This window comes from Hirundo rustica, chromosome 6, assembly GCF_015227805.2.
Source record: "Hirundo rustica isolate bHirRus1 chromosome 6, bHirRus1.pri.v3, whole genome shotgun sequence".
Taxonomy (NCBI): domain Eukaryota; kingdom Metazoa; phylum Chordata; class Aves; order Passeriformes; family Hirundinidae; genus Hirundo; species Hirundo rustica.
The window spans coordinates 23,580,312-23,600,595 of NC_053455.1; the positions used below are offsets into that span (position 1 = coordinate 23,580,312).

General features: G+C 50.4%; 1 protein-coding gene across 1 annotated transcript in view; it reads left to right on the forward strand.

The window, feature by feature from the left end:
• The window catches only part of LTBP2 (latent transforming growth factor beta binding protein 2), a 70,540-nt gene that overhangs the window by 23,087 nt on the left and 27,169 nt on the right, over positions 1 to 20,284 (forward strand). The window contains exons 4-8 of the mRNA XM_040067635.1: positions 9,148 to 9,329; positions 10,740 to 10,910; positions 12,488 to 12,688; positions 13,024 to 13,292; positions 14,839 to 14,941. Of these exons, the coding sequence (XP_039923569.1) occupies positions 9,148 to 9,329; positions 10,740 to 10,910; positions 12,488 to 12,688; positions 13,024 to 13,292; positions 14,839 to 14,941 (926 nt within the window). The remainder of the gene's footprint in view (positions 1 to 9,147; positions 9,330 to 10,739; positions 10,911 to 12,487; positions 12,689 to 13,023; positions 13,293 to 14,838; positions 14,942 to 20,284) is intronic.

The window sequence follows — 20,284 nt, forward strand, 5'->3', positions numbered from 1 at the left end:
AGATGAAAAGCTTTCACTTCCTCAGATGAGAGCACTACACACATCTCTTCACGTTGTTGCTCTCATGCTGTGTGTGTGTGTTCAGCCACAAACTCTTCACCCCGCTCACATGCCTGGGACGAGAGAGGCTTTTCCAGCCCTCCCCATGTCCTCTGGAGAGCAGTGGGCAGGCAGCTGGCTCCCCCCTCTCCCAGGGGTGCATGTGGGTGCGAGGATGAATAGGCTAAAGTGTTTTTTCAGGGCTTTGAAGCTGGCAGCCTAGCGAAGGGGGTGGGTGTTGCTAGTCAACAAGATGGAAATGAAACTCAACTGCGCTTGTTTTCTCCCTGTGTTATGGGGGAGATGAGTGACCTCTCCGCAGCCAGTGTCGAGCTTTTCTCTGGCTAATGCCTCTGCAGCAGGTTTCATTAGGTGGCAGCCAGGCCTCAGCTCGCAGCTGTTCTGTCTTGTGGAAACAGAGGGCCCTTTGAGATGAAGATCTGCGTGCTTGTGTGTACAAGCACAGGTCTGTATGTTGTCCTCTCCTCTTGTATGCCACTGCCCTAAATACAGATGCTTCGCTGCCAGGTAGGACCCTGTAGTGGGGAGCATGGGGAGGAGAGGGGCAGAGGAGGCGCTGCTGTGGTTGGTGGGGGTTGAAACCTCAGTGGAGTGGTCACATTGCACAACTGACAGCCCAGCTCTCTGACTGTGCCAGCAGCTTATGCTGGGGTTTGTGATGGTGCAGAGGCTGCGGCCATGGGGTGACGTCTGCAGTAAGGTGGTGACATCGATGGAGACCCGAATGTGATGGCAGCTGTTGGGACGCTTCTAGACGTGTCCCTAATCACTAAGGTGTGAGATAGCCTGTGTGACTGCATTTGGAAGCAGAGCTGTGCCCGTTGATTGTGCTGCTCAGCACCAGCCCCTCCATGCAGCAGGGGAGCCAACTGAGGCAGCTTTCTCATTGTTTCAGCCCAAAGGAGTATGCAGCTGAACACCACAGGCCAGCCTGGGCAGTTCTGCCAGAGAGGTGGTAGCTTGTCTGGTCTCCCTCACCATCTAAATCCCTGTTTTATCTATAGAGTGTTCAAGGTTTGGCCCAAATGTGGCACCTATAATCAAGTAGCCTGGCGTGGTTCCTCTGTTGGCTCCACTTGAAGCTCAGAGCAGTTGCAGGCTGCATTTTTATTTTTGGCATTGGCCTGCACTTCATCTCTGGAGAGAAGCAGATTGCAGACAGCTCTTTATCACATTTGGCATTTGGAAATCATGATTCTGGCCATTTTATGGGTCAGCACTAGGGTCTGATGGACCCAACCATGAACACAATCTGCAGCTCCTGGCAACCACCTGATTCCATGCCTTTGTGCAGGGCATGTTTCTGCAGCCTCGCTGGGCCAGGCAGGTGCTGTTTCCATGCTTGGAGAGTTGGACTTCTTCCAGGGAGTCAGTTGCTCATTGCCTAATACATGAGAGCAAAGAAGAGCATTCAGCAGAGTGGCAGGTGGCATTTGTGGCACATGTGGCAAGGGAAGGGCATTTAATGTCATCAGAGAGCTGTGTGGAGGCATGTGAGCAACCACTTTGGCTAAGGAGCAAATTGGATCCCAAGAGACTGGTTAAAAAGAACTTGTCAGTTGTCTGTGCGCTTAGAGGGGCTCAGTTACGTATGTGGTGTCTGGCAACTCCTGAACAGATAAAATTAGAGTTCACAGCCCTCTCCCTCCCTGTTCTCACACAGTACGTGGCAGGCTGGGAGCCAGCTAGGATGGCCCTGCAGCACTGGCACTGCTTTGGGGGCCAGGAGAAGGAAGATGCCAGGGTGGTGGTGGTGGAGTCTGAGCTTAGTGGCACGAGGCAAGCAGCTGGTGACTCTGCTGTCCCATGGACTTCCACGTCTGTTGATACAGTTTGTAGTGAGAGATTCAGAGGTATCTTGGCCAATCACTGGCACATATGTCAAGTGGAGCAGGCAAGCTGGAGTTACCACTGCAATGTGGCACAGGTGAGAGCCCAGAATAAGAGCCATGTGGGCTCTGTGAGAGCTTCTTAGTTGCTGTGGTAAGGGGTAGGGCTGGCACCTGGGTGCTGGACAGAGCATAATGTGTGCCAGGGAGCCTGACACACGTTCTGGGCCCTGCAGCCCCACTTTGTGAGTGCAAGTTTGTGCCTTCCTAGACAAAGGCAAAGGGTGTCATCCGTGACACACTGCCAACAGCAGCTCTAGAGGTCTTGAAGGGGAAGAAAGTTTTGGATGACTTGCACCTTGACGTCCCTGTGAAGGTCCAGGTGCCTGTGTCTCGTGTCCCATCTTGCATGACATCTGGCTGTAGGTGTCTGTGAGTCTGGCACAAAGGCACCGAGCGGTCATTCTTGTGGCCTTCATGATGGATAGATTCAGCTTGGCTCTTCCAAGAAGGTCTTATACTTGTGGGATGCTGGTAGCTCCTTCTCCTGTGCAGGAGAACTTCCCTTGCCTTCCACCAAACACTGAAGAGCATGGGCTTCAGACTTCAGGGTCTTCCTCATTTGAAAGGGAGGTACCGGGCAGGGAGGACAACAGGCAGGTTTCAGTGGTATTTCTGCTGCTCCTGGAGATAATAAACTGAGCCAGGATTTATGGACATAATATGGGTGGGCTTGAAGTCAGGTGCCTTGTATGGTGTGGTTTTCCCGCTCCTCCAAGAGTCTTACCAGAGCTGTCTTCCTCATCAGCTTGTTTGAGCTAATTGATAATAAAACTGAGTGCCCTCTAAGCAATGCCTCTCCTGTGCTCCAGGGCCTGCCAGCTGAGCCATGAATCGTTTCTGCCTGCTGAGGAACCTATTTGGAGCCCAAGAAAGGGGAAGTTTCTGTTTTGCGGTCAATTTACTGCTTTCCAAGGCTGGCTGCTTCTCTTTCCCCCCTAGACACAGATGCTGGTGTTAAGGCTGCCCATTCTTCTCTGATGCTTTAGTGGAAAATCAGCAACTGCTGAGCATTACAAAGGGGGAAGTGAATCACTGATTTTGGTCCCTGTAGCCCCAAGCAGGGAGGGCATCTTGCCAGAGGGACAGGCAGATGGACAAGACAGACACCGAGTTCAGCATTTAAAATCCAGGGGAGAGCCTGCCTGTTGCACTGGCAGGTTATCAGGGGCTGAGCATGACTCAGTCCCTATCCTGGCTGAGCCCACTCATCTTGGAGATGCACATGCAGGCTGCAGTCTGGAGTAGCTGGGGTGGACTTACCAGTGCTGCGGTGGCTCAGCCTCCATGGGACTCTTCTCCCAGCCCCATGGGCAGCACGTGTCCGTTCTGGGTACCTGGAGGCAGCAACTGCATGCCAAGCACCAAGCTGGTTATATTTGGAGAGATGGGGCTTGTTGGCCCCTGGGATGGGGTTTTCTGGACCCTGGGAAGGTAGTTTCTTCTCTGAGAGCTGCTTATCGTCAGATTGGTTTCGGCCAGTGCTGTTGTTGTTCTTCTGAGAATTGCTCCTTAGGTCTCAATGGTCTCTGTCATCTCTCCTTGATGTTCAGCATGGTGAAGATTTGGTTCCAGCTGTAACAGTGAATTTCCAATCCTCATCTCTCCAGCCCTTGCCTTGTCTGGGGTTAGTGCCCCTCCCTGCTGACCGCACTGCCCAGGACTCACTCTCTCCACAGTGCCTCAAGCCATCCACCCTGCTGTGGTCTGTCAGGCTTTGGCTGGGGAGAGGGTGAGGCAGGCTGGATGAGAAACCAGTAATACTCTTGTGGTACTTGGCTCTGCATTTCCTTTACACAAATAGAAAAAACCCCACCGTTTCCCAGCTCACTAGCAATCTGGCCAAAGTCAACAGTTGGATGAAGAGCAGCCGATAGAAGCTAAATCCAGGAAAGACTGAGGTGTTGCTGCTGGGGAGAGGGAAGTGCTTTGAAGAGTTTGCCATCTTTGCCTCCAGCTCCAAGGAGGATGCCTGGTGTTAAGTCACTAAGAGAACAGTTTGCCCACCTGTACTCCCTCTGACTTTTGCTTACCCAGAGAACTGTGAACATCAGAAGTAATCAGAGATTTGAAAATGCTTTCTATATACAGTGGGTTAGGAAAACAGTACTGTTTTCTGGATACCTCAGTCTCAGTGATTTAGACTTGGTTATTGTGACTCTGCATATCTAATCTTGAAATTGCAGGCCTTAAAAAAACCCTGTGGTTGATTCAGAAAACAGAGCTCTTTCTATCCATCTGTGCAGCTTCTGGGAGTCTGCCAGTTCAATCCTCAGTGGAGTGACAGGAAATCACTCACCTGTTCTGTTCAGAGAACAGGCACCTTGTAGGTTCATCTGGAACTGGCAGGAAAGCCATGATATCCAGGGTATACGATATTTTTGTTATCTTCTCTACCCTGCTAAGACTAAAGTAAATACAGAGCAGAGTGCAAGTGGTACCAAAATTCATTGAAAATAAAATGTTTACACACAGAAGTGCCGTGGCAGGGTGTGGGATGCCTTGCTGAATGAAATACAAGTGTTATTTGGGTCTTGCAGGGATATGTAGCACTAGAATGTAGGGGACCAGACCTCCCTTAGTTCTCTTGACTTCTAGCATGTGTCCTTGGGCTTATAGGGAATCTAGGTCATTGACCTGCACCTCAGAATAGGGCAGCTAAAAGTGCTTTTGGGGTATTTTTGATGTGTTGCAGATGTGGGTCCATCTGTCTGCACAGCTCCCTCCCATCCCAAATCTCTTAATTTTGATAAGCACCTAACACCTATAGGTATTTCCATGTGAAGGTGACTGAGGTCTCTCAGCCAGTGACCTTTCAGCTGGTAGAAATCAGCAGGAGCACACACATCCATGCTGCTGGAAGGAGAACACTGCTCCCTCTGCCTTCCCTCCTTGCCCTATGTTTCACCTGGACCCCTGCTGCTGTGAGCTCCAGAGGTGGGTGCTACTGGACAGCCCAGGAGAGGTGTCCTAGGAGTCTGCATGCTGATTTTGCCCTACAGGCTGTGCCTGACACAGAGAAAGTTGCCAGCAGCTCTGAAGGATGAAGAGCAGGGAAACCAGCTGCTTGGCAGGCAGTTGTCTGTAAAGGAAGGGACCACTGCCTCCTTGCAGAGATCTGTGCTGGCCATGTGCCTGGCTGAAGGAGTACAAGTGAGTAATAACATGTTGAGGGAGGCTGTAAGACTGAATAAATATGAGGCCCTGGGACTTTAAGTGACTGGAACATAGTGCTTGAAGTGTCAAACTCCTCTGCCTCTTCGTTGCCTCTTCTCAAGCAGGTGGAGGCATGGAGCATGGTAACACAAGCTGCACACTCTGCTGATTTGGAGCTACCCCATCTGTTTCCCATCCTCACTCTTACCCCTAGGACAGCCACACCAATGAGAGAACCTGTGGCAGTGTAGATCCTGGGAGCGGGCCCAGCTCCAGCCCTGTGTTTATTAAGATCCATCAAATGGATAGGGATTGCTAATGGCTTCTGGTCAGATCTGTGCTGCTGTGGTGAGCTCAGGTATATTTCCTGAGACACTTCAAGCAATCCAGTCCCTGTGTGCCCAGCATGGACTGACTCTGAAGGTTTGGAGGGAAAAACCTTGTTTTGTATTCCCTGACCACGCGCCAGCTGCTCGGCATGACAAGTTGAGATGGAAAGATGCCTTTTGCCATTGATTCCTGTAGCCCAGGCTAGAATGGTGTTACTCAACTCAGTCCACAAATCCCAGTGCTCATCTGCCTAGAATAGAACCAAATAAACAAACTAATTCAAAGCAAATCTGACCCCCCCACACACACCCTCGCTGCTTCCCCTCACGCTGGAATGCTTTGCCAGTGGGATCTCAGTAGGATGACTTTTCCTCAAGTGTTGCAAACCATAGAGTAATGTTCCTATTCTGTTTTTCCTTTGTGAAGTTGGCGCTGCCCCTTGTAGTAAGGTCATGTAATCTCTTTTTCTTTGGAACTGAAATGCTAATGATTATTTTATTTAAAGCCCTTCACATGTTGTTGTTATGAGGTTTTGTGGGTTTTATTACAAAATTTGGTAATCCTGGGAATTACAAGAGACATTCCTAAAGCCAAAGGGTGAAGTTTCTTCAGACAGGCAGTGCGTAGAGCCCAGCCAGGCTCTGCTACTGGCACATAGCATGCTCCCTTTTCTCAAGGGTAGACGTGATGTGAGGATTTTCAAGCAGAAGAGCTGATATTTCCCTGTGTTATGCTATCTGTCACCTTCACCCAGTGGCTCTTCAGAACTCAGGGCCAGCACTAAGACAGTCACTGTTGTTTGGGGGAGTGCACTTCTTTTCCTCAGGGTGCTTCCATCCCTGCAGTAAAAGACCTTGGAATCCCAAACATGTTCACCCATAGGACTATGCTTGGGATCTCTTACTAGAGATCAGAGAACAAATATGCCTGGGCTTCCAAGGCTTGGTAGCTCATTCCTAGCCTCCCTAGAGTTCCATATGGCTTTTCCTTTGTCACTAACAAAACTAGCAGTAGCACGTCAGATGACAAAGCAGTACATAACAGGCATCAGAAATTCCTTCACTGGCTGCAGGGCTGAATTGGTGGCTCAGAAATGTGTGGGCAGGTCATGCCTGACCACCCTGGCCATCTGGGGTAGCTGGTACTCTGCAGAATCTCAGGGGAGCTTCTGAAAGGGACTGAGGAAGAACTGAAGGTTCACTTCTCTTTAATTATTCTGGCTAGCCTTGCTGATTATTGAAAAACAAGCATTATTTGCTGTCCTCATCTCAGTTTAGATCTTGATTTTAACAAGACAAGAAATATTTTTGTCAGCACACTCCTCTCCGGAAGAGGTGGGAGTGGGAGTGGGAATCCACTGCTGAGGTTTCTGCAGAAGGAAGACAGCTATACTGCTGCATGTAGGCATGCTTTCTAGTAAAGAATCATTTGGCTTCAGTTTGCAGATGCTGTTAGCTCTTTACACCTGGCATTTTGTTCCTGTGGAGAAACCAGTGCCCTGTAATCAGAGCACCTCTTCTTTATCCTAAATTGAAGAGATTGAATACTTTAGGTTTCCTACAGAAAGGCATTTTCACCAGTCCCCCAAATATTACTGTCTTTTTTCTTTCCTGTATTCTCTCCATTTTTTGACATCCCTTAGAAAATGTGACATCTTTTACGTCACAGCTAGGATGATATTATAGCATGTATACACGCTCCTGTGATAAGGACGTGTAGGGAGCCAAAAATACCTCCCTGCTCTTGCAGTGTTTCAATGTCCTAATGTCAGGGCATTGAACTGACAGTTCATATTTAATTGCTTGTCATTAGCCCTGAAATCTTTTCAGAATTGCTGTTTTCCAGGATCATCTCCAACTATCTGCAGCTGCTGCCTGCATTCCTTCTTCCTAGAAGTGTAATCCTGCATTTGGCTCTATTAAAATCCCATGTTGCTTGGATGTATTTACCCTCCACAGAGATCCAAACTGCTCTGTGTGATTGCTCTGTTCTCATCACGATACACCACATTGCAAATTTTTGTGTCAGCAGCACACATTATCAATGTCGATTGTATGTTTATTTCGAAATAAAAATATTTATTTCCAGATGAAATTCTTGAATCATGCCAGGCCTCATACTGATCACCCTGGAACCCATCTAATTCCCTCCCCAGTGACAACTACTTCTTGTGTTCAGTTACACAGCCAGTTTGTTATTAATTTTGCATGTGCCTGATTGACATCGTACTGCCCTGTTTATTTTTTTATTGAATTAGTATAGGCTCTCAGCTTGTTGGTGTTCATGTGTCTAATTCTATCAAATGATCAAAATGAACTCCTTTGACAAGAGTGTTTCTTCTCCTTGACTTGACCTCAATTTGTATTCCTTTTGTTTAATTCCCAATTAATTGACCTGTGTGTCATCTTTTCCATTGTTCAGGGCTGATTTTGGGCTCCATGGCTGACAGTTACCTTGTGTATTGTTCTTGACCTGCTTGAATACCAGCACAGCATGAGCTCCCTTTCCATCTCCCCAGATCTTATTGTTATTCCAAGCTATCCAAAGAATGTCTGCAAGGCAGAGCTGCTGTCAGCCAATTCTCATTGAATCATCCAATCCTGTTTGGTTTAGAAATTTGCTTTGCCTGTAGACTCTGTAACACATCTCCTGTGCTGACTGCGATTGGGAAGATGGTAAAAACCACAGAATGGGACAGATATCTCTGGGCATTTCAGTGGAAAGTGCCACTCTTTGTCTCAGCCACCTAGTCAGAGACGGAGGTATTGGACAGGGAATGCAGAAGAGTTGTCAGTACTGAAGTTCAGTTACAGAGGCATCCAAGGCTGGGACTTTCAAAGAAACCCAAGCAGCACGTGGGCAGCCAACCTATTTCAGCCCTTGGCTGTACTAAGCCTTTTCCTTGCAGGTGGTGCAGGTGAGAGTGAGATACTTTCGTTGGAACCCTCTTGGAGGCTAAGTGCGGCAGTCAGTAAAAGGAAATGGGAGCAAGTGCAGTAGATCAAGATCTTTAACACAAAGAGTTCTGCCTTGTGGTTTACATGGCTTTATAAAAGAGTGTGTATGAAGTGTGACCTTGAGAGCTGGATGGTTTCTCTGTGCTTAGTCCCCAGAGAGTACCAAAAAGCCATAAATGCAGTTAGTGCAGAAAGTTGTAACTGCTCTTACAGATGAGTTCTTTCTTGGTCATTTTCTCTTGTTTGTGACTCTCATGGGTTTTGTGTATTTGCTTGGTCTGGCCTCTTCTCTGACTGTCTTACCATGTTTTTAGTGCTTGTTTGGGGCTGGGAAGGCAAGTCCTACCTAAGAAAACTTCCACCATAAGAACAAATGCATTTGAAACTACTTATGTTTGCTGTGGTCAAGGAACAGACCTTGACCATGATGGGCAGGCAGAGGTTCTTCAAGGCAGCTGAAACATCCCTGTGGAAGGACAGCCTGATGTGATGGTACAGAGAGCGTGTCTTGATGAATACTGTGTCCTGCCAGGCTCAGGATATGGGGTGTGGTTCGCAGAGGGAAACAGTGTGCCATGGTGACAACTGAAATAGGGGAGGAGTGGGATCCTGCTCAGGTAGACAAATCTCTGTCTCCAGGTGGCAGCTCAGGCAGCTTGGCAGTGAAGGTTACCGCAAGGTACATTGGTGGACAAGCACTGTGGGTCAGTGCAGTCACTTGTGAGGAGTATTGGTTCATTTTTTCTCTTCCACAGGATTCAGAGCAGAATTGGCTCTCCTGTATCCCCTCAGCACACAGGGTCATCAAGGACTGTGCGGCGCTACCCAGCCAGCAATGGCCAGCTCACCTCTAATGCACTCCCCAGTGGGAATGGACATGAGCAGAGCAGCTCTGGCCCACATGCTGTTTCCCAGGAGCACAGCTTGTCTGCAAAGGGTAAGACCTGCAGGGCTGTCACTCTTTTGGGGCTTCTTGTTGAGGTCACAGGATAGGGCAACAGTTTGACTGGGGATCCGCAAGAAACCATGGACTCCTGGGACTGTGCTGCTCAGTGGAATGAAAAGGGAAGGTCAGCATGGCACTGCTGGGCTTGGCAAAGAAAGAGGCCCTACGGAAGGAGGACACATCAGGGAAGCAAAATGCTGAGAGCTTGAGACAGGAGCATAGGGATATCACAATTGCATCTCAGAGATGTTGGACATCACCCAGGCACACTGCCCTGAAGGGGAATTGCCTCAGCCTGTAGGAATGGTGTCTCCCAGCTTACTCCTCAGTTTGAGCAGCTCTCAAGGTCAGATTGTGCAACCAGCATCTATTTCTTCCCTTTGGCTGCTGCCTCGATGCCTTCTGACATGAGCAGGGGTTAGGCCAGGCTGCTGGGACATGCAAATGCTGAGCCTCAATGCTTTCCCAGCTAGGACAGATGCCAGTTGTCTTCTGCAGCTTGGATTCTTCCTGAAGCCGTGATTCCCCAAGGAGGCCCCTATGAGGAGCGCCATGAACCTGGCTGAAGCTGTAATGTGAAAGCGGGGATTGAAACAGGGAGGGGGCTGGGCACAGCAAGGGCAGCACATGACTGTCCCGCTGGGGTGGGATGGAAGGCTGTGGTGTCAAGCCAGCTGGTTACACAGTAGTTCTGTCTGTTGACCATTTCCCACAAGTCCTGAAGAGCTCTTAGTGTGATTTCCCATCATATGGGAGGATGGTGAGGGACCAGAAGAAGACCACATATCTTCTGCAGCAGCAGGAGGTCAGGGGACACTGGCTGGGAGACAGTGGTGTTCTTAAGACCTGATGCTCTCTCTTCTAGATGTTAGTGCGCTCATATGGGAAAGACTCCTGGTGGTTTAAGAGCAGTGAGTCTTCGGACTACTGATGTGGCTGGAGAAAGAATATTGCTTAAAGTGGAAAAACTCCCTTTATGATGAAGTTAGTGCATGTCTGTCCCTTCACACAGTTATGCCACTCCAACAGGGCAGGCAGAGCATGCTGCTTGCCATTGTTCATGTGTTGACAAACTCTTACAGGTGCTGAAGCAGAAAACAGGCTGGAGTGAGCAAGGGACAAGGAGACAGAATCATAGAATGGCAGAGCCAGCTAGGTTGGAAAAGATCTTTAAGACCATCGAGTCAAATCAATGATGTAACACCACCTTGTCAGCTAGGCCATGGCACTAAGTGCCACATCAAGTCTTTTCTTAAACTCTTCCAGGGATGGTGACTCCACCACCGCAGGGAGGGACATAGAACCCTCTTTGCACTGGGAATCTTTGGAGCTTGAGCTGTGAATAACAGCTCCCCTGGCCTGAAGATGCTGTTTCCACTTAGCACTCTTTTTCTTTCATAGGGGCCAACCTGACAGAGAAGATTAGGAAGATAAAAATTGTCTTCACACCCACCATCTGCAAACAGACGTGTCAGAGTGGGCGCTGCTACAACAGCTGCGAGAAAGGAGACACCACCACTCTCTATAGCCAAGGGGGGCATGACCACGATCCCAAATCTGGCTTCCGCATCTGTGAGCAACCCTTGTTCTCCACCTACCTTCTTGCCTGTTTCCCCACTCTATTCTTCCTGCTTTTTCTTACTCTACAGACTAAGAGGCTGCTGTAGGGAGGGGAAGCGATGGCTTCTCTCAGTGCATTGGAAGATGTCTTCTGGGACATCTTTATGACTGGGGTCTTTGGGACTTGCTCTCTCTCTGGGGGAGGAAGACAGACTGCCTCATTGCTCTCTTTCCTGGGCAAGCACATCCTGTTTCCATCTCACCCTGGGTAGAGGGGATATGTGTGTTTGAGTTAGGCCTGCAGCCAAGCCTCACCACCCCCTTCTTCTCAGAGCCAGCTCACTGCTTTAGTTGGCATACAGTCTTGGGGCTGACTTTCATCACCTAATTTCCTCCTGTTCTCTCCTTTCACTCACATGGCAGCCAGGAGAGCTGGCTGCAGGTTGCAAACTTCTTATAAACAGGGCTTGCTGAAACCACTGCTCACCTTTCAGAGCCATTGGGATTGCTCACCAAGTCACTGGGATATCCAGCTGGGGGTTGGTCACATTGTCTTGGAGCCAGCTGGTGGGAGCCACATGTTGGACTTGTCAGGACTTGTCCTCTAAGTGCCTATGTGTCACTCAAATTCTTCTAACACTGAGAGAATGAAAAGTCATGCTGTTGTGGACAATGATGGAAGATTCTGTTCACAGCAATTTCTGCCTAGGTCCCAGTTCAAAAATGTGTCTCCTTTCCCTAAATTGGGTGCTGGGCTTGAGCAAATGAACTTGAAACAGGATGGGTGTTCACCCCATGGGATGAATGTGACAAGCCATCCAGGAATGTGGAGCAGCAGTGTCTCATCTCACACTGAAATGAGTCAGGATATTCTGTAAAGGAATCCCATGGTTGCTTGAGTGTAGTTCACATTGAGATGCTCTGGGTTGCTCCAAGCAATGAGGTCAGAAAGGACATGATTTTGGTTTCATCTGTGGATGCTTTTTCTGAGCCTGTGCAGATGAATTGCTCCTGATTCTTTTGTCCCACTCCACACTTCTCCCACATGACCTGCTGGCAGGGCCAGGGCTGGATGTGAGACAGGCTCTGAGGATGTGGCTCTCTGCCTGTTCTCTCTGTCTGCCTCTCCCATCCTGCTGAGTTCCCTTCTGGGCTAGGAGTAAAAACCTTGCCAACTGGGGAGGGGGCGATGCAGAAATGAAGAAATTGGGCAGACTTGCTACACATGGCTGCCAGAGCTCCTGACCCACTCCAAGAGATCCTGTTGTGTCAGCAACACCACCTTGGCAGCCCCCAAGGACATGGATGCCCCAGCCTGGCTGTGGCCCCCCAGAGCCCAAGGGAGGGTTCATCTTCTTCAAACCATGATTCCAGTTGTGAGCGGAGCTTGGGAAAATGGTGTTGCCCAGCAGGGACCCAAGCCTGCCTCCAGGCTGGAAGTACTGACCCCAGCCCAGTGCTGGACCTGGTCCTTGGGACATCATGGGGTTAGTGCTGTCCAGATGTAGCTGCCTGGTGTCCCCCAGCTGCCTTTGGCTAGAGCCAGTGTCTCAGTTCCTCCTCTAAGCAGACCTCTCTTTGCCTTGCAGATTTCTGTCAGATCCCCTGCCTGAATGGAGGGCGCTGCGTGGGCCGGGATGAATGCTGGTGCCCCTCCAACTCCACAGGGAAGTTTTGCCACCTGCCAGCTCCCTCTTTGGAAAAAAAGCAAGGAGGAAGAGGCCCAAAGACCCCAGCTGGCAGCTCCATGAGGCACTCCACATATACCCTGCCCTTGTCCAACCAGCTGGGTGAGCATGGCCAATGGCTCCAGACCCCACATTTTACTCTACTTGTGTGCTCCTTAGATATTTTTTAACAAGCCTGAGGAGGCCACTACCTCCTTATGCCTGCTGTTTCAGGCCAGGTTGGTAGACAGGAGGTTTCCCTAGTTTATTGTGGAGGTTTTGGTAGGTTTGTCCTCTTTCTAGGATAGAGAAATATTTTCTCTTAGATGCAGTCTTCCTCTAGATTTCCTGGTGGGCACAGTCTACCTCTCCTCCCATGTGACTTGTTCACGATGATATTCTTTGGGTGCCAAATTGTTGCCAGACTGTCACAAATGTGGTGTAAACTCATCTTCCAGCTTCCCTAAACCCTTCTCTGGTGAACGTCCACATCAACCACCCTCCAGAAGCCATCGTGCAAATTCACCAGGTGGCCAGGGTGCGGGGTGATGAAGAGGTGTCGGAGGAAAACAGTGTGGAGGCAGTCCTGGTGCCTCAGCTGGCTGCCGTGCCCTGGTACACCTATGCCCATGGGAACGGCAACAGCATTGCCACTGAGAGAAGACAGCAACAGCAGAGAGCCCCAGGGCTGCTGGGGAGGTGCTTTCGGGAGGCTCTCCATGGGCAGGTAAGGTCATCCTCAAGTGTTACCTCAACACTCAAGCATTGATGTATTTCTTGTTCTGAGGTGGGGGAGCATTGGCTTTCAGGGTATAGGGGGTGGCTTTATTCTGTGAAGCTGTTCAGTGTCAGCATGGGCATCATGCAGGTGCCATGGGCACAGGCAGCAGTCTGTTAGTACTTCGGAAGAAAAGAATTCCTTGCTTTGATCCAACAGAGAGACCTCACTGCCTTGCCCTGACCAGGCTGTGCCCTGGGGCAGCACAGCCCAGACTTGATGGCTTTCACACACAGTCTGGTTTTAAAAGGGTGCCCTATTTATAGCAACATTTACAGCCGCGCTCTGCGATTATTGTAGGAAACGTATAAAACATAGGAAAATTCCTTTCCCTCTCAGACGATAAATGGAAGTCTGATTTCCATGGAACGATGCCTTCCTGGAGAGCTCGACTGGGGCTTGGGAAGCAAATGCACGTGAGGGACTTTCTCACCCCTGTCCCACAGTCATCGTAATTTCTTATTTTGTCTTTCCCCATATGTTTCTCTTGCGTCATTGGAAAAGCATTGGAGGTTTTTGGCACCCACAGGAACACCTGTGAGCTCCCCCAGAGCAGTTCATGCTCAGAGAGACCCCCAGCTTGGCAGTCTGGGACTCAGCCCCATCCCCACTGCTCCCCAGCCTTTTTAGGGGCGCTGCTCCCAGTTCCCATCCCATCCTTCAGTCACTCCCATCCAAGTCGTTTCTAGCAGGAAATATTCTTAGCCATTCTCTAGTGCAGAAATAGAGGGGATCAGAACCTGGGGCTGGAAAAGCCCTGCTTCTCTGAGGGGAGATGGCAGTGCTGCAACCATAGGAGCAGAGGACGATGATGCATGGAGATGCTTAGGGATGCCTGGAGAGGCTGTAGGAGATGCTCCAGGGGCGGCAGGGGGTACCCTTGCTATGCTCACACCTCACCCAGCTGGGCTGATGCCGTGCCTGGGAGAGGGTGGGAGTTCTGCGGGGAGCGCCTGCCGCTCCCCGCTTAGCCACAGCCGAGCCGATCGGTATGCGAGTGCTGGGCAGGCGGCCACGCGTGCCTGGACCGGGGCCAGCTCCAGCCTGTGGGCCCAGCGGCTCCGCTCTAATGGGAAGCCTGTAATCCAGAGGGCCTTGCCGAGAGCGGGGGAAAAGAGAGATTCATTCAGCAGAGGAAAGTGCCTGACAACAAACTCCCCGCCAGGCTGGAGTGGTGCACCCATTTCACAGGCTAATCAGCCAGGCGAGGGGCTGATTCTGGGGCTTTGCCAGGTGATATCATCTCTGGTTCATCTCTGCTCTGTTTGATGGCCCCTTCCCCTCTGAAGGGTGCAGTCAAGGGAGGTTCTGTCTGCACAGTTTTTTTACTATCTTAATCCACGTCCCTGTATCCCATTGGTGAGCTGTGCCAAGAAGGCCGTGCCAGCCTCTGACCCCAGACAGTTGTTCCCTGTGCCGGCCGTGCTGCTGCCCTACCAGCTGGGCACGTTTCCTCTGCATCCCACAGAAGCCTGATGTGCTCCTCTCTCTGCAGTGCGCCAACCCCCTGCCAGGGCTAACCAAGCTGGAGGACTGCTGCGGCAGTGTGGGGCTCTTTTGGGGCGTGGACCAGTGCCTGGCCTGTCCCCCCCGGCCAGGTGAGTACTGCTGCTGGCCAGGAGCTGGGACAGCGTGAGGGACAGCCTACACCCTCGACGAGCAAAAATTATTTGGCTGCTCATGTAGCTGAGACAGGGAGCAGAGCTGCAGGTTGTGATTCATGGCTCTTCTTGGCCCAAGGTCCTCAGGGGTGTGCACCGTGTCCCAGGGGAGTGCGGGGTCATGCCAGCTGCTGCCCCAGCCCACCACAGAACAGTGCTCTGGGTTGGGTGCTGGGCCCAGGCTCATGTGGCCAATGGTTCCCACCATGCTAGCCCCCTTCAGAGGGAGAAAAAGGAATAAAGCAGCCGTGGTTTTAGGAGGTGCAGTTCTAGGCTGGAGGAGGAGGCTGCAGACTTGGCCCTATAGAGTTACGGGCTTGCTCTGGGCCCAACACGGGTTTGGCAGGGGCTCTGGAAATAACACTACATCAAACAATTGGCAGGAGCACACCCGGGGTCCGTTCCAGGGGCATGGGCGTCCAGCTCTGTTTCTGCTGCACTAGGGAGCTGGACAGACTGATCTAGCAGGAGATGGGGATTCCTCATCTGCTCTGCTCAGGGTGCTTCGTGGTGCCCCTTGCACCACAGTCCCATCCTGTGCTGCAGTGGAGAGGCCATGCAGGAGGACTCCTGGCTGGAAAGGAGGCAGTCCTGTGGGCACAGTGGCTTCAGCATCCAGGGCTGACCGGGAGTGGTGCAGGGAAAGGTGCACTCACCTAGTGGAATGCGGGCACGGAGCTGCTCACCTCTTCCCTGCCTGTCTGCCTGCCTGCCCCCTTTCATTGCTGCCTGCCTGCTCAATCACGTCCCTTCACCGGATCAAAAAACTAAAGAAAACAGACCACATGGTTCAAGAGACTGGACTCCTGCATAGAGTGTAGGTATCCAAAGTGGCAGCTTTTCAAGCAAGTGTAGTGTTGGGGACTTCTAGCTCTGCTCAGAGTTTTTCCTGCTCGCTTACACACACATTCCCAAGAGCTGAATTTGCGTCTCATTATCCTCCCTCAATTCGATTCCTCCTCAGCCAGGGGTAGGGCTGACTAGAGCCAAATTCCTTGCAATCACAGACGAGGTTGTCAGCATCCTGGAACCCAGTCCAGATCTTGGGAGCTCTGATTGCTGTCATCTTCCCAAGCTGCATGGCTGTGCTGTGGCCTTGGCCATGCTACTGCTTGCCTGCCCTCACCCATGTGCCAGCCCCAAAAAAGTCTTGGGCATATGTGATGTGGGGGTGGCCCCAGGGTCTGCAGGTTCAGTACAGACAAGGAAATGCTCTGCACAGGCCTCAGCTCCTCTTATTTGTCCCTGACCTTCACAACCCCAGTCATGGCCTTTCTCTTCCCCACCCCACAGCAGTCCCCGTGTTTCTCACCTTTCTTTCTGTGATCCCTCCATTAGAAAGCAGGGGGACTGCTTAATACTTCAGTTAGGCTGCAGATCGCTGCAAAAACTCTGTACCTACTTTCTCCTTCTCCATGCCAGGATGCAAGGAGATTGCAGAGAATGCAGCCAGAGCTGCAGCAGTGATTTGCTCTGCTGGACTTAGAGCTTCAAAATGTGTCTAATCACAGGCTTCTAAGATGTGGAAACAGACACAGAATACCCCCATGTGCTCCTTGCAGTCAGCCAATCAGTAGAGCAAATGCACTTAAGAAATGACTCTTAGATGCCAGCAGGCTCCACAGCTCAACACATTCTCTGTGTCCCAGGAGCAGTTGCAACTCAAGGCAAGTTGTCACTGCTGGTCTTCACTGAGTGGACAGATGCTTGTCTGGCTTTGTTTTCAGATTAATTCCAGGGAGAGATGAAAAATGTAGTCCTGTGAGTCTTGTATTCCTGTGCCACAAGAAATTCCTTCTGGCTTTGGGTGATAAAGTTCCTCCTTGGAGACTTAATGGCTCTTGTGATATTGGCAGGAATTCGGGCTAATTGAAGAAGCCATTTTCACCCTGTTCAGTGGTATACAAGTATCTTCCTGCTTTGGCCACCTCTGGTGCAAGGAGCTGTAAGGCAGACACATGATGGAGGCGGCCTAAGAGAACCCAGGTGTTATGGAGTGAGAAGCCCAGGTGGATGGCATGACTTTCTCTGGCATGTTGTCTTCATACACAAGATAGCTGACCCCAAAGTGAAGTCAGGGAAACAGTTCTTTCTCAGTAACCTTACTTAACAGAGCCGCCAAGCACTGTGACCTCTCATCGCCTTGTGCTTTGTCTGCCAGGGTTTCCAGTTCCATGCCAGTGTGAAGGCATTGTTCCATGTACTTCCTGCCTGTAGGCCACATCCCACACTCACATTCCTTTTGCCTTCTGGTCTTGCTGGCCTGTGTTATGCTCATTCAAAGTCACTGGGCTGTAGTTCAGTGATCTGGTGTCTCGTGCACAGAGATAACATGTCCAGTGTATGTTTCCAGCTTTCTTCTTAGCACTGTGATCTTCATAGAGAACTCCTTGCTCTCTTGTGTCCCGGGGAAGCATGCACCAGAGCAGACTTGACAGCATTGGGAATTTAATTCCAGCAACTAGAGACAGAAATGGCAGAAGCTAGTTCAGTGTAAACACTTACAAACGTACAGAAGTGCAGCCAGGCAAGAGCTAGACAAATGGGGAACTTGTTTGGATTGACTGTCTGCCCGAGACACTGATTGTTAGTAGAGTCTGGATACGTCCGGATGTCTCCATCGTCTGCAGCTTTCATGTTTGGTACGTGTTTGTGTGCGGAAAGACATCAGAGACGAAGAATAGGAGGCAGGCAGCTGTCTGAGCAAACTTACCGTGACCAATCCTCGCTATTTTTTTATGTTTTGCTCGGCATCAGAAAAGCCAAGGCATTCAAATGCTTTGTCTGCATCCTAGTGAGACCATGTTAAAAGCTGACTTCAAAATTCAGGGTTGACCTGGTCAGGAGTCTCTGTAGTGAGTGTTACTTTAGTCTTAGATATTTCCTTAGGCCACGCTCAGGCTGTGTGGTTTGCTGCTCCGGGGCTGTACATTGTCAAGTGTCTTCAAAGAAGTGGGCGCAGAGATGGGTGTTCCAGCAGGCTGTAGCAGAAGATCCTGGGAGCTGCTGTTGCTCATGCAAGTGAGAACTAAAGATAGGAGTCCCATGATATATCAGAGACAGCCCTGGGAGAAGGGGGAGAGCCAAGAGCTTGCTCTGTGAGCTGTTGGAGCAAAGGCTGGTTGTTGCCTGATCCATGAAAGAAAGAGATGAGCCAGAGGCAGGGCCCTGGAGGGTGGCAGGACACCTGCATGCTGCCATGCTGCTGCAGCCCTTCAGCTCTGGCCCGTATTTGGTGGATGAAGTGTGTTGTGTTGCAAGACAGGATAAATCAGGTAGAGACATTCAATGACCCTCCTGGGTCTTTGATACGGTGGAAAGCAATGGAGCACACAGTGAAAGGCTAGAACAGAAGGGTAGGGGCAAACAGGAGCTGGAAATTAAAACCTGGAGAAGACTGATAGTAGGAAAAGGGAATTAGAGGCTGATAAATAGAGTTGAAGTAGAGACACTAGGATGTGGCTGAAAGGGAGCTCAGGAACCAGCATGGTAATTGAGCGGTGCTAGTAATTGAGCAGGGCTAGTGAGGAACCAGCACGGTAATTGAGCAGTGCTGGTGAGGAACCAGCACTGAAGCAACGTCCTGTCCTGTGGCAAGCTCAGGATGCGGGGCTAGTAGCAGGTACACTGCTGGACAGAGCTACTCCTGCTTACCTGCCAGACCATGTGTTATTTTGGGGGATACAGTGGTCTGTGGAAAGAACATGTTGGAACAATATTAAGAGATGGTCTGTGGAAATTAAACCTGACGAGATTGGAGCTACATGTTGGCACATACCCCATGGCAGGTGTGGATTTGGATACTGGCTGTCCCAAAGCCTTGATCCTTCTCAGGCACATGGGGAAAAAATAAACTGGTAGAACAGAATTCAGTCCAGAGGGGATCACAGCCCTACTCTTTTATGTCCTCCCCGTCCATGAGACACACCTCTGGAACCAGCAGCATTCCAGGAGAACACCTGTATCAGTGGACACCATCTCCAGTACTGCCAGAAGCTACCAAGTCTCACCCTTCTGTGCAAATGGCAGACTTTCTGGGCGCAGGAGTAAACCTGCATTTTCCAGGTCCTGATTTTTCAGTGCTCCCTGTCCCTTATTTCAGCTATAGTCAGCCTGAACTTGGGCTGGGCTGTGCACCCACTCATTGTGCTCACTGCAGATCTTCCTGGGCTGCTTTCTCTCCTCTGATGGGTTTAGCTGCATTAAGAAGCAAGTCTTTGAAGGCTATTGTTTTGTTTTTATTCCCACTCCACGTGTTTTTTCAAGTTCTTTGTCCTAGAGAAAAGTCTGAATTTCACTGGAAAATTGGATCTTGTAATGTCTGGCTTGGCATCCGCAGCACTCCCCTAACAGACCTCCCACTGTGAGAGGGGTGGCAGCTCACCCATGGAGCCGTCATCATCGTCAGAAACGCCAAGTGGCTCTGCAAGCCTCACGCTCCCCTGCACTGTGCCTGCAGGCATTGAAACAGCCACAGGAAGCCCCTTGAAAATCAACCCCCTGGTCTGCTCCTGTGAACAGATGGGGTAGGATATAGGAAAAATCCCTGGATATGTGGGAAGGAGGCTGTGGAGGTCACTGTTACCATGTGCCACAGGGAATCTGTGCGGAACAGTAAGAAAAGACTGGAGATAGGGAAAGAAGCTGAAACCTCTGCAAGGTTGTACCAGTACCACAGAAAGCAATGCTTAACCAGGGAAAGCACAGCATTTTCAGGATTGCTTTGTTCTGCGTAGTGCTTGTTTTGCTCATCACTCACATACAGCATTGTCGTAGCAGCACACAGCAGCACAGTGTTAACAAAACTGGGGTTTTTTAGGTACAAGGTATTTTGTTGGAGTTGGGCCCAGCCCTGACAGGGATGCCCAGTGCCTGCAGAGCTTACAGAGGAAGCAATGAGGAGAGCCAAGAGCAACTTCTAATGTACCTGGTGACCACATTGATTTGGCAGTGTCCTTAGGGCTGAAATGCCCACGAGGCAAGGTTCTGAAATGCACTCTTGAATCAAGAACCAGGGCTCCCTGCCCTCAGCAAGCCTGAAATCTGCCTGCCTGACAGACGCAACTCAGCTGCTCCATCCCTAGCCTCAGGCTCTGGGAGAACCCTTCTTGGAGAGAGTGTAGACAGACAGACACAGGAGACTGGGGCCTCTTCACCTCTGGATGCGACAGATTTCTGCCCTCTCTGATCATCATTTCCTTTTGGTGGGTTCCAGAGGAATAGCTTCCTACAAGCTGCATGAGAGAAGGTTGGATGCTGATTCCCTTTGCAGGAAACCTA